Source organism: Urtica dioica, chromosome 10 (assembly GCF_054948205.1).
Source record: "Urtica dioica subsp. dioica isolate 48M chromosome 10, U.dioica_male_clone48M_v1_H2, whole genome shotgun sequence".
NCBI classification, from domain to species: domain Eukaryota; kingdom Viridiplantae; phylum Streptophyta; class Magnoliopsida; order Rosales; family Urticaceae; genus Urtica; species Urtica dioica.
In genome coordinates, this window is record NC_142765.1 from 18,263,476 (window position 1) to 18,276,759 (window position 13,284).

Here is a 13,284-nt window from a genome sequence, read left to right on the forward strand (position 1 = left end):
TAGCATGAAAAGTGTATTCATTCCCCTTAGGATAACGGGGACAAAACGGATCGATATCTATTTCTCGGCGGGCAAGATTCCCAGAGGCAGGAATCAAATCCCGTCTCGTCTTCCAAATGAAGTTCCGTATTCACTAGTACAAAACAGACCTTTGGGTGCGACTTTTTTTGCATCCAAAAGTCAATTTTCGCACCCAAAGATATTTTTAGGTGCGACTTTGGGTGCGACATTTCCGCACCCGAAAGTTCGCACCTAAAAGTCTTGGGTGCGAAAAGTCGCACCCAAAAGTCTTGACTTTCGGGTGCGACATTTCGGTGCGACTTTCCGCACCTAAAGTCGCACCTAAAATGTCACCAAAATCCGTGGAAAAGGCACCCGATAGTCAGTTTTGGGAAGAAAAAAAATAGTACTTTAGACGTCGCTCTATTATAAAGTGACTTTACATCTTTGAAAAACGTAATTATTATCCATGCTTTAGTTGTCACCTGATTTAAAAGTGACTTCGATTCTTAATTTATTTATAAAAATAAAAATAAAAATAAATTAAATACACGCACACAAACACCAACCGAGCCACAAAACACTCCAGAATCATCAAACTAATCTAAAAAATTAAAAGCCCCAAATCATAATTCCTCAACCCTAATTTTTTTCCAATTTTCGGCCAAAAATTCAAACACACGCTTAAAATTCACAGCTTTAAAACCCTGTTTTCAAAAATTCATAACTCACTCAAATCTCAGCGGATTTACACGTTCTTGGTCATTTTAGAAAGCCCATAACGTCTACTTTCCAGGAAAAATATCAACAAATCCAAATTAAATAGGTATCGAACTGCCCACGTCAATTTACAGAGGCTGTTTAAAACTAACAATTCTCAGATTATTGGTTTTATATTCACAGCCAAACAATTCACACGGCCAAGAATTCACACGGACAAGCTCAATATTCAAAACCCAAATTCAATGAAAAGTAAACAACCTCGGCATGCTCGCGGCGGTGCTCACTCAACCTTGGCGTGCTCGAAGTGGTTGTATCAGTCTGCAATATAAAACATATGTACTTTTGAGTTGAACACCAAATAAGTTGAAATTATTAACGGAATGAAAGCTCTTCGTTAAGTTGATAAGCAGATTTTTTAATTATTTTTGAGTTGTGATTTAATGCATAAAAATTAATGCGACATCTACTACTCCAAAAACATGAAACACAAAACCGAAAAAATTGTTTACTGGTTAATAACCATGTTCATATATGTATGCAGAACAAGTTCTTGTGATGACGAGAACGCTAAATCATTAAATAGTTAGTTATAAGGCGTTAGCAGCAAAAGCAAAAGAACAGCTTACATACATACCTTATTTGTCGATGGAGAAGTTGGAATTTCCACATTTAGAGAACAAGTTTTGGGAAAAACCCCCTTTTCAATATCTCTAATAGCTGCATTAATCAATGGCAAGCACACGGCAACTGCATCTTTAAAATCACTTTCCTGGCTTTCATCCTTCTTCCTAAGAGATCAACAAAATATTACTTAGTTACTCTATATTTTGCTTTAATACATCAATCGTAATATGTGAACAAAAACTATTTTAACAAACTCACCAATTCAGAGAAATAGACAAAGATGGTACACCACAGATCATTGCTTCTCTAGCCCCAGCAACAACACCAGAGTAATACCTGGCAAATTAATAGCATAATAATCAACTTCTCAACAAAGTTTGTAACTTGTAAGACAAATTATAATAAAGACAAAAAAAAAACATTGGTGAAGAGAAAGAAAAGCAAAAGGGATCATTTACAGGTAAGTAAATGACGACGTACATGTGATGGCCACAGCTTGATCCCCTGTTTATTCCACTAATTACCTGAAACCATATTCCAAAACGTTCTTGAGAAAATTATGGGCACCTAAACACACATTCACCATTTTGAATATGACTTCATACAAATGCTAACCAGCAAAGGCTTTGTCCAAGAGAACAGTGCTCCGGACAATGCTAGTGAAACACAATCTGCCGGAGTTCCTGCAAAGTAAGAATCGCCGAGAAACCTATCATTATTAATCACAAAAACCCTAACAGGAAATAAAGTATATTGATTAAACTTTAAATATCTTTAAACCAAAGCTCAAACAACATTACCCCATTTCACAGCCAAACAAAATACCAACAAACTCTCAATAAATTTGTGTCCTCTACTTAAATTTCCAGTTGGTGGCACAGTTTCACAATAGGAAATTCCCCTCAGTTAAACCGAGACAAAGCAATGAAATTTTGGTCCAAAGTTCTCATACGCACACATAGATAGATAAACCTGTACCTGAAACTTCATAAGCTGTGGCACCATTAATCTCAGCAGAACTCACAGCTATCGTTTCTCGAACTGTCACGGAATGGCCAGAGACTGATTTATCCCTATAATAAACCAAACCAAATTCCGAAATTCTTACTGAATAAGCATCAACAAGCACAAGAATCATATAGAAATATGAAAAACAGACATCTAAATACAACTTTATTTCAATGAACTACTATAAACAAAAAGAATCAAAGCATGATGATATTAATCCGAATTAAGAAGTGTGGAACAAAAAACCCCCAAATTCCTAAAACGAACCCTAGAATCCGAATTAAGAAGTGGGGAAGAAGATTTTCTTTACCTTGCTTCCCGAAATCCAGTCTCCTCGGCGCCGTCTCCCTCTTTTCCCGGCGTCCTCGGCGTGCTCGCGGCGGCGCTCGCTCCTTCTCGGCCGCGCGCGCGAGGTGATGCTCGGTCTCGGTGGCTGCTGTCGGCCGCGCGTCCTCTCCCTCGGTGGCTCTCCTTCTCAGTCTCGCTTTCTCGCTCCCCCTCAATCTCTCTTTCTCTCTCTCGGCCGCTCAGCCTCTTCTTCTTCTTTTCTTTTCTCTTCTTCTCTTTCCTTTCTCTTCTTCTTCTAATGAGATAGAATTTGGCAGAGTAAGTAAAGACACGGAACGAAATTTTAGAAGCGAAATAAGAGGGAACAAAATGCCGCTAAATTTTCCAAATGTTTTGGACTTTTGGGTGCGACTTTGTCGCACCCAAAGGTATGATAAGCTTTTGGGTGCGACTTTTCGCACCCAAATTTAAAAAAAATCAGCGAAATTTTTTGGTTACTTCAGTGACATTTGGGTGCGAAAAGTCGCACCCGAAAGTAATTTTTGGTGCGACTTTTAGGTGCGAAAAGTCGCACCCAAAAGTCATCCGCACCGAAAACTGTATTTGTAGTAGTGATTTTCGGCGAGACTTTAAGCTCCCACACACTCTCCCACCAACCTTCCGTAGCTCTATGGGAAGAGGTTTCGGCCACCGCTCGATCATCACAAGAAATTCAGTATCCACTCCGAACCGAGTATTCATCATCCTTCCTAAAGTGCCAAATAATTTTATCAATGGTGGTCGTATGGGATCCCGTAATTTTCAAGACTCCGAAGACGTCGTCGGCACAAAGGACTTGTCGGGGGAGACACATCCTAATCCCCTTCCGAATTTTTCAGCTCCGATACCCGCACTCCTCCGGGGATCCGTGACCCGTCTCGACCCGGACCCGATCCGCCAATGAGACCCATCCAAGATCACCCTTTCTTCTCCATAAGAGTCCATTCCATTCCATAGGCTTGACGCTTTGTAGGACCATCTCGAGGAAAAGATGCAAGAGTCGGGAAAGTAGCTCCCTTTGAGGACCCTAGAGGCAAGGGCATCTGGAAAGAGAAGAACCCGCCAAACGGTCTTGGCGAGAAGAGCTTTGTTTAAGCATTAAGTCCCGGAAACCTAGCCACCCTTCGGCCTAAAATAATTCGGATACCTCTCCTTAAGAAAAACCACAATTTTACAATGCAATTTTTATGGTTACCTTACTAATGATAGATTGCAAGATAAAGTTGTCAGGGCTTTGTGAATCCTTGTGGGCGTTTTTTATGCTCTCAGTTTTAGGCATAATCGGGTCCTTTTTTTTTTTTTTTTGAAACTGGTTGGGTTTGATAGAGACAAATCATGGCAACGTTCAGTTTCACAAACTTCCGAGGCAGACATTCTCTTTTGCTAGTTTGTAACTTGGGACATTCTTGTGTAGTAACCCAAAATAAAAATAAAAAAAAGACACAAAACAGCTTTCTTTCATTTTTCTTACAAATAAAAGTTTGTGTATGTTTAGATTCAAACAGAAAAACAATATTCCTGCATTATGTTCACAAACGAATGAAAGCCATCAAAGAAAATATTACAGACAAAAAGACTAGTCTTGACTCTTGTAGTATAACAAGTAAACATTTTTTTTTAATACTCTCTTCTTTTCCTTTGTATATAAAACCACAACCAAAGCCTCATAAGCGAAACAAAAAAAAAAAAAATAATGTTTGTTTCAAACTTTCATTCGGCTATTATCTTCTCGACGGTGTTGACCTCCACTTTGACTTCTTGGTGTTTGTTGAATTGGCTGAAGTTTCCTTTGACTTTGAAGAGCTGAGAGTGGTGGTGCTTGCAGTAAAGGCGCTGATCGTGCGTGACGAAGCTCGACGGGCTTATCACGCACCCTCCGTGGGTGCACCGGAAGCACACCTTGTGGTATGATGTACCATCGACCGCGACCTTATAAAAAAATTTATTTTATTTTTGCAAGGATAAAAATGTGCCACGGTTAATGCCTAATTATTCCGAGTCTAATGAAATTAATTTGATCATAGTCAATCAGTAACAAAATGTATCTCAATTCACACATTTGACAAATTAGATTACGATTTTTGACCATCAAACGTTTTTCATTTGTTAACTTAATTAATTACCTTCTCAATTGGATAGACGGTTTTCTTGCAAGCCACGCACTTTTCTTGAGTGCCCGAAAATAGGCGTGAAACTCTTGTATTTGTTTGGCTCTGTAAAGAATTTATAATCTCAAAATTATTAATCTAAATTTTGAGGTTTTGAAAGAGACAGAATTCTTAACGTACCGGTCGATCGGCTGATCTTTCTCTCACTATTTTCGGAGTACCTAATTAAGAGCCATGTGCAACTTTAGGATTGAGCTACAACAATTTTTATTTATTTATTTAAATCAAGGTTAAAGATAGGTCATTTTATATTACCTTCGAAGCTTTTATTAAGACTTCCAGTCACCTTTAAGAGTTGATCGAAGTGAGGCTTGCAGTACAAAACTCCCTCGAACGACGAATAATCGCTCAGCTGCAAAGTTGGATAAGATTTTACGGGTAAATTTTCAGTTTTTTTTAAGCTTTTTTTTTTTTTTTTTTTTTTTTTGTAATGAAAAGCACACAAGCTTATACACATAATTTGTTGTTCTGTGTAGTTGATATTCATAATATAGGCTCTATTCTTAATATGGTCAATCTTAGGAAAGAACAGTGTGAAATCTATCTTTATTTTCTTTCTCAGATTCCTCAAAATCATTAGTTAGCTTAGCTGCTAAACAGAAATACATATACATATATATATATATATATATATACATATGATCTATAGTTATGTCTATAAATTTTGCAATATATACAATAATGATTAGATATACTATACAATATATCATGATCAACACCTATATTATAGATCAGAATTATTCCATGTAAGCAAATCCAAATCAATTTTCTTTGATACATATGAAAAAGAGACAAGGAACACATATACGACATGATGGCATATATATATATATATATATATATATATATATATATATATACATACATATGGATAATTTGATTATATATTACCTTGAGAGTTCGTTTACAGTGGTGACATCTGAAACAAGTCCTGTGATAAACTTTGCCATCTGCTGTGAGTTCATCAACCAAATACACAGTTTTCTCACATGCTTTGCATTTCTGTGTTGTCCCTCCAAAAACTCCCATCTCTCTCTCTCTCTCTCTCTCTCTGCCCTTTCTCTTTCTCTGACAAATCAAAACCCAATATACCCAACTTTTTGTATCACTCGAAAACAAAATTACAAGTCCCACAAACTACTATATGTTCCTTCACTTTTATTATGTGTCGCCTTTTGGTTTTTCAAATATTGAGTTCAAATATTACAGCTCAGAAATCGTCAAGGAAAGAAACTATAATGAAATATTAATGCCTTTTTTTTATTCCTTTTTTGCCTATGATTTATTTATCATCGCATTGATTATAATTGGCATTGGAATTTTAGACCAACCACTGAACATTTTAGCTGTACACGTTAGGAGGGGTAACATCGTCATTTGGTAATCGAGTCAGAGGTGGTTTCCTTTCCTTAATCACACTTCATCTTCATTTTTCATCTTTATTTTACATCTTTACAACAATTAATAGTATTTTTATATGTACTTCATCTTTATTTTACATATTCTTCAAATAATATCTTAAGTATATCATCTCCCGCTGTAATTTTTTATAATTTAGTTTTAACCCATTATTATTTCTATATATTTCAAATTTACCAAACAAAATTAATTTTGTTCGTATTAATCTAAATACATTATATTATTAATAATATGTCCGAAAGGCAAAAAAATGAAAATTTATTCCTTCATTACCAAAATATGATAATTTATTGATCGAAAACAAAATATGTAAATTAAAGCATTACATTTCATAATAAAAGTAAATAAAACACACCACAACGTATTAATTGATTATACAAATAAATAATTTTATACTTAAGAATTTGAATATTTCTCCCACAAATGGTCTATCAGTGTATTACATATGGCATATGGCAAAAAGTGCATTTTTTTGTATGTAAAATATTGTGAAATCTATTGAAGTAGTTTTAAATAATTTTTTATTTTTCAACTATGAGTTGTATTTGATTTAATATTTTTTTTTTACTAATTTATAAATAAATACATAATACATATAAAGTATCAAATTATAGTTATAAATTAAAATTTTAGCTAATTTTATCATTTTTAAAAACTTTGGGTAAAATAATAGTTAAGAGATCAAATATTGCATCTTCAAATAAAGGCTCTCACAAAATTCAAAATAAAGGAAAATTATGCTTCGTCCACTTTTTCTTTCTTTCATACATTCATTTCAATAAACTCAAAACAAAGTACTGTATAATGAATAATTAAACAGGCTGAAAAGGAATAATATGATAAGTTTTGAAATTAAGCTCTGGAACTGAAAATTGGTCATCTCTAACTTTCCATCTATTATAAATCGTACATGCTTACACTAGAGTCTTCAATAACATTATTATCTATGAAAGTACTTTCCAAATCTTCAAGCCAGCCAACTTTTGAACCGAAAGTTGTGTTATATACAATTCCAACTTCACATACTATTATAATGACTAATGAGTAACATTAATACCAAATCTTATACCGACTTTTATTATCGCCAATACCAATACACAAATATTAGTTGACAATATTTGATTGGTTATTGAATTTGATAAGATGAATACAGATTTATTTGTCCATTAAGTGCATAGGCGATGAGTCACTTTTTTTGAATAAAAGTTGATAACCCTACCACATTTCTATATCATTAATGTAATAATTCAACAACATAGTGACCTAGCCACGGTCACAATTGGTGGGCATTCATGCATTTTATTAAATTTATTCTAAATATTTTTAATAAACATATCGTGTCTTTCATGCTCACCGGATATTTTCAACTTCCTTACTGATCACATCAAAGCCTAAGCTCTCATGTACTTGTTCCTAAATTTACTTTTAAATAAATAGATATCAGCGTAACACCATTAAGAAAAACCAGAAGATCCTAGTCATCTTACACTGTCCCATTTAAATTAATTACAGATCTGTGTCTCTGATGTCACATGGAAGCTATCTGTAAACAACCCCATCCTGGTCACCACTGCCCTAAAAACTTCATCTTTGACTAAAACAAATCTAACTTATTATTGTAAGCGACCAAATATCTGATGTCTCTCTTATTCACAAAATGTGACAAAAATTCAAGCACTTAAATCCTCAAAATCCCAAACCAAATCAAAGCAACATACAAGATACAATGTAAATGACGTTCGATTAAAACTTAAAAATGTTTCCATTGCACGACCAACGAGCGTATAAACCCGCTAATGCAAACTTTTAATCAACTTGGAAAGAAACCCTTTTATTCTATGCTTATTCAGAATCAGAATAACCTACTATTGTTGCCACAAAGAAAAATGGCAAAAAAAAAATATATCATTCATTGGCCTATTTCTCGGATTCTCCTGTTGCTGTTGCTCTGACGTATATTTCGTAGAGGCAGCCTGAAACAAGCCATAAAAATAGATTATAACGTGGAAGATTCTATACATTGCTCAGTCTAGCAAAAGCCAAAGAAATATATGAGAGAGTAAAGATTATCAGCCACCCAAATCGCAATAAAGCATCTTCTAACAAAGTAAGACCATACTAGACTCACAAAAACTAAAAATTACATGCAAAGATGAATGGAAATTATCTTGTTTGGTTTTGTTGGAAAAAAAAAGGTTAAATTACATGACATCTTGTGCTTGCATTGCTTATGCATCAAAGCCTTTCAGGATTCCTATTATGGATGAAGTTAGTACTGGTGGGATTTTAAGTGTCTTGTGTCACTAGAGAAATTGGAAAAACTGATTGACATTGATAAGGCAGGGCTAGCTAAAGAGATAAACGCGTTTTCAGATAGAAACGTAATACCATTTGGATGAGATTAACTTAGATCCAGAACAGCATAATACAATAATAAAACCTACACACTAATCGAGTTGTTCCTTTTCTCCACTTTATCTATGTGCTGAACTAGGAGAGATCAGATTTTGGAACGAGTCCAATCTCAAGAGTAGGTCTTAAGCTACCAGACTTCGTACACAACATGTCTGGTCTACCACAAAAAGTGCACATCTGTTTTCGTACCAGAAAAATGCATGACCGTTAAAAGCAATTTGCTTTCTGTTTTCGCCAAGAAAAATATGACTTAATCCAAGAGGCAGGGTTCTTCATATTCTCGACCTAGAGACAACTATTGAAATTCGCTGCATGACTGTAGTGCTCTACTCATAGGTCTTTTCAGCATATGATTAAGTAAGGACTTTCACAAAGCCGATTGTGTTGAGATCTCTCGCGACACTCGATACATTTTTTGAAAAGACGAGTCAAGAATTCTAGTCCTGAACTCTATAAAATATTGTATACAAGCCTCGAGACAGCAATTAAAAAAAATATATAACAAATAGACTGAGAATAGAATGACAAGTGAATTTTCTAAAATCAAAAGCATGTGCATTACCTGCAACGACAACAACAGTGAGAACATCTCCCACTTTCTTAACCATTCTCACGCTCTTCTTATGCGATTTGAACCGTTTTAACGACGGGTCTTCAGCCAAAAGCTGCAAACCAAGTACTATCTAAATCAACACAATAATATTCTACAACAACGTGGAATCGAAAGCGGAAGCTTGTAATCAATAATACGATGAATCGCTTTAAGAACTTCAAAACAAACTCTTTGAATGCTCAAATGAACCTAAGATAGCGTGAGAATTTACTTTTTTTTTACTCGCTTCCATGAAATCAACATAAGTAGTTAACGAGCGGAATCGAATAAGAAACAGCAATCGAGAGAAATCTTGGAATGATCCGACCGTAATCGAATAAGAAACAGTAATCGAGAGGAGCGAAAAAAGAGAAAGAGACTTACAGCTTGCTCGCGTGGACCTGGCTGGATGTGAAATTGGCGTCGCGTGAGAGAAAGCGCATCGTTTTGAGTGCCCTAGTTGTTGGAAGAGGAAAAAGGGTTAAAATGCCACAAAGAGAGAGAGAGAGAGAGAGAGAGGATACCTGAAAGGGAGTGCTCAAGCGAGAACCGATCGTGGTCTTGTTGAGGAAGAACGCCATCGATGATTCTAGAGAGAGATAGAGAGAGAGGTGTTAGTGTATCTGTCTATCAAAACTTGGAAGTCCAATTCGCCCCCAATTTTTGGGCTAATATTGTATGTCGTTTTCTCTGTTCCTTGTGTCGTTTTTTTATATATGACATCCTGTTTTTTTGCTTTTAATTTTTTTTTTATTCCTCTTTTATCTTTTCTCATAGTTATAATAAAAAAAAATTGTATTTCTATCACATTATTATATATATATAAAGCAAAACCCCGATTTCACTGTTTGAATCGGGTTTCGCTTTTATAATATATAATAATTTAAACATTTTTATCTTTTTCCTATTATTATTATACTCCAGACTCTCGAGATTTCCAGAATAGTCTCGAGAGGTTTGATGAGTCCATTGAGATCATGTATTCTCGAGATCTCCAGAACAGTCGTAATATGATTATTTGAGTTCGCTAAAATACTATATATATATATACATAGTATTGCTTTAACTATACATCACCTTCGATGAATAAAAGAAACTAATAACCGTGAGACGGTAGCATCCTTCCTCTTCCTCTGTTCTTCAGATATGTGAACACAATTAACAATTTATTTTCCCCGGTTGTTTAGTTCAAAAACAGGAACCATTCAAACACAAGAGTATTTGCAGCAGGGCTTTGACATAGTCAAAATCAATAAAAAAAAAAAAAAAAAAATCTGATGTGAAGGATAGAAAAGGAGTGAAAGAAAACAAAAGAACGCGTTCTAATCTTATCTCTTTAAAGATGACTCAATAGTCAATATCATCACATCTCTCCTGATTATTTATGCAAATATAAAAACTACTATCAAGATACAACAAAAATAGTTATTTGTTAACTCTGATAAAATATTTAGAAATGTAGAGCTTTGGCCGCAGTATCTCTTTTCTCGGCTCCGTGATCAATCAAACCACCAAATAAAAACATGGCATATTTTTAATGTCAACTCCCAGATAACAAATATTCAGAACTATATCATATACAAATAAATAATAATACAACTTAGGGATCCTGGCGATTTTTTTTATTTTTTATTTTTAAATAAAGTTTCATGTTCTTTTTCTTTCCCAAAACTCTCATTTTAATGTGATAAGGGAAAGAAATATGAATCTGAATGATAAACCCTAAAAAAAAAAAAAAAATCAACTACTGAATGAAAAGTGAACTCGGATGAGAGAGAGAGAGATCCCTACCCTAACTGATCAAGATTGAAAAAAATAAATAAATTACATACTTTCTTTTGAATCGAAACAAATCAAATATTCACAGCATCAATATAGTTGAAAATAATGAAAAACTATGAAATTGTAAGAGATTGAATATCGACATTAATTAAACCAACAATCGGTGTGTGAAAGTGAGAGAGAGAGAGACTACGAGAAAAAGGCAGAGGCTTTTTTTTTTAGTCAAGAGGAAGAGAGATAGAAATAAACTATTTAGGTTTGGGTCAATTGTGTTTGTTTGCACTCTTAAATCTCAGACATTTGTGGGCCGTAGGATAACTTTTATCAAATGGTTATAAATATAAATTGTAAGATGGTGAGGATTGTCGTTTTATCTAACAACTAAAAGGAGGCTGTCATTTTTTAAGTTTCAGGAATGGACTGATATTTTGGGCCTGGACCGAATATAATCAGAAGATTTTGAACCTAAAACTAATTATGTCTAAATATAAATGGGAAAGGAGATATGAACGGATCGAGAAATAATTATTTCTATATTAAAATTAAGTGCATAAAATATTAAATAAGGAATATAATAACTTAGTTTTTGAAAAATGATATATTTTATTAATTATTTTAAACACTTTCTAATGAACTATAACAAGGTAAAAAAATAATTCTCATTTGTTACATAAATACAGTTCATTATAAATTTCGTATTATATATCTATTATCGATTTGTATATATCTGCTATGTTTGTTATAGTGTAAAAGAGTTGTAAAATTTATATTAAATATTTAATTGGTGCTCTAAATAATCATTTTCATACAATATAATATGTTTATTTTTTATTTAAGTGACGAAAAATTTATTATTTATTATTTTTTCGAATAGATAAACTTTGATTTTCTTAAGCATACAAAATTACATTTTCATAATTTAATACTTTATCAATTTATTATTTATGATGTGAGCAGGTCCAAGCTTACGCCATGATAATTGTGTTTAAATGGGCTTCGAAATTATTAAATTACTATAATAGAGAGAGAGAGAGGGAGAGTAATTACATTTAAAATTTTAGTTATTAGAATTTATTTATTTGTATGATTGTAATTTTAAGTACTAACAAAGTAAACATATATATATATATATATATATATATATATATGTTTGCAATGTTGCCCATACAAGTTCATCACAATTGTATGAATTATACACTTATTACCAAATTCTATAAATATGTAAATAGACAGTTATATTATCTCATATATAAATAAATTTGGTCTGAATATATATAATATATATTATTCCTAAAAATGTTTCTTAAACAGAGTTTTAGCATTTATATTGCGTAATACAAACCGCTTTTGTTTTATTCGAATTATATCTATTAATTAAAATGCTCATGGATGTAATCTAAATATAACTTAAACATATTATGTTATATCATAGTTTTGTATATTTTGTTGATATTTTTTACTATATATTAAATTATTGCAAAAATACATAAAGCATCCCCACCGCAGCAACGCGCGGGTATAGGACTTGTTGACCTATAAATTTACACTAAAATAAAAAATAAGCATTGATTTTGATTATGAATTTTATTTTAAATGGAACATAGACATCTACTGCTAAGAAAATGGTATTTGTGTCCAAATCAATCCTATTTTCTCATATTTTTTATTTGCAATTTTATGTTCATACTTAAAGTAAAAACTAGAAAACATATTCTAAGCTCTAACAAATTGGTTTAACATAAGACCAAATCAAAATTGATCTTAAACTTGGAGTTTAGAAGCTCAATTTGCAATGAATTTAGTGGCGGGGGGACACTAGTGATATGCGTGAATGATTGTCTCACGAAATTCAGGTGGTGTATTTTGGGTTGTCGATCATTTGAAAAAATGAATTGAAATAGACATTTAATAAAATAAAATAAAACAATGTCGTAAACTAAAATTGAGATATCGTATGATTATGAAATTCATATGGGGTGTGGATTCAACGTCTGTGAAGTGATTTCCGAACGAAGGCTGGTCTAATCCCCTTAGATGGTTGATTTTCTCTACTTTGATTATTATATTTTTCGTATGATAGGATGTTCTTTAATTGTGCATGCCTTTGACTTCCGCTGGAGTTCGTATTTGTAGTCCATCTTTTGTACAACGGAATTGATTTTTGTCCCGAGTCACGATGAGTGACGATCCACTCACGTGTTGACACGTGGCAGTTCGTTGCCGCGT

General features: G+C 33.4%; 3 protein-coding genes across 3 annotated transcripts; all 3 read right to left on the reverse strand.

The window, feature by feature from the left end:
* Window positions 1–775: 775 nt before the first annotated feature.
* On the reverse strand, window positions 776–3,627 carry LOC149383693 (uncharacterized). The gene is made up of 9 exons (XM_089627882.1): window positions 3,531–3,627; window positions 3,301–3,392; window positions 2,666–3,018; window positions 2,326–2,420; window positions 1,963–2,030; window positions 1,828–1,871; window positions 1,606–1,683; window positions 1,358–1,511; window positions 776–1,041 (listed from the first exon to the last, which is right to left on the reverse strand). The coding sequence occupies exons 1-9, from the start codon at window positions 3,625–3,627 to the stop codon at window positions 943–945; spliced, it is 1,080 nt and encodes a 359-aa protein (XP_089484008.1). The 3' UTR covers window positions 776–942.
* A 491-nt stretch (window positions 3,628–4,118) lies between these two features.
* On the reverse strand, window positions 4,119–6,089 carry LOC149383694 (LIM domain-containing protein WLIM1-like). The gene is made up of 5 exons (XM_089628917.1): window positions 5,742–6,089; window positions 5,106–5,202; window positions 4,971–5,011; window positions 4,806–4,895; window positions 4,119–4,611 (listed from the first exon to the last, which is right to left on the reverse strand). Exons 1-5 carry the CDS (start codon window positions 5,877–5,879, stop codon window positions 4,393–4,395), a joined length of 585 nt encoding a protein of 194 aa, XP_089485043.1. The 5' UTR covers window positions 5,880–6,089; the 3' UTR covers window positions 4,119–4,392.
* Window positions 6,090–7,900: 1,811 nt separating this feature from the next.
* On the reverse strand, window positions 7,901–9,960 carry LOC149383695 (succinate dehydrogenase subunit 7B, mitochondrial-like). The gene is made up of 4 exons (XM_089628966.1): window positions 9,801–9,960; window positions 9,661–9,732; window positions 9,247–9,349; window positions 7,901–8,242 (listed from the first exon to the last, which is right to left on the reverse strand). Exons 1-4 carry the CDS (start codon window positions 9,855–9,857, stop codon window positions 8,187–8,189), a joined length of 288 nt encoding a protein of 95 aa, XP_089485092.1. The 5' UTR covers window positions 9,858–9,960; the 3' UTR covers window positions 7,901–8,186.
* Between the last annotated feature and the right edge of the window lie 3,324 nt (window positions 9,961–13,284).

Coding starts and splice junctions, on each gene's coding strand:
- LOC149383694 (XM_089628917.1), bottom strand. CDS start 5,879: ATGGGAGTTTTTGGAGGGACAACACAGAAATGCAAAGCATGTGAGAAA. Junction 5,203..5,741: donor ACTGTAAACGAACTCTCAAG/GTAATATATAAT, acceptor CCAACTTTGCAG/CTGAGCGATTATTCGTCGTT. Junction 5,012..5,105: donor TCTTAATAAAAGCTTCGAAG/GTAATATAAAAT, acceptor GCTCTTAATTAG/GTACTCCGAAAATAGTGAGA.
- LOC149383693 (XM_089627882.1), bottom strand. CDS start 3,627: ATGGACTCTTATGGAGAAGAAAGGGTGATCTTGGATGGGTCTCATTGG. Junction 3,393..3,530: donor GGATCCCCGGAGGAGTGCGG/GTATCGGAGCTG, acceptor TTGGCACTTTAG/GAAGGATGATGAATACTCGG. Junction 1,872..1,962: donor CTTGGACAAAGCCTTTGCTG/GTTAGCATTTGT, acceptor ATATGGTTTCAG/GTAATTAGTGGAATAAACAG.
- LOC149383695 (XM_089628966.1), bottom strand. CDS start 9,857: ATGGCGTTCTTCCTCAACAAGACCACGATCGGTTCTCGCTTGAGCACT. Junction 9,350..9,660: donor CAGGTCCACGCGAGCAAGCT/GTAAGTCTCTTT, acceptor CTTGGTTTGCAG/CTTTTGGCTGAAGACCCGTC. Junction 8,243..9,246: donor CACTGTTGTTGTCGTTGCAG/GTAATGCACATG, acceptor GGCTTGTTTCAG/GCTGCCTCTACGAAATATAC.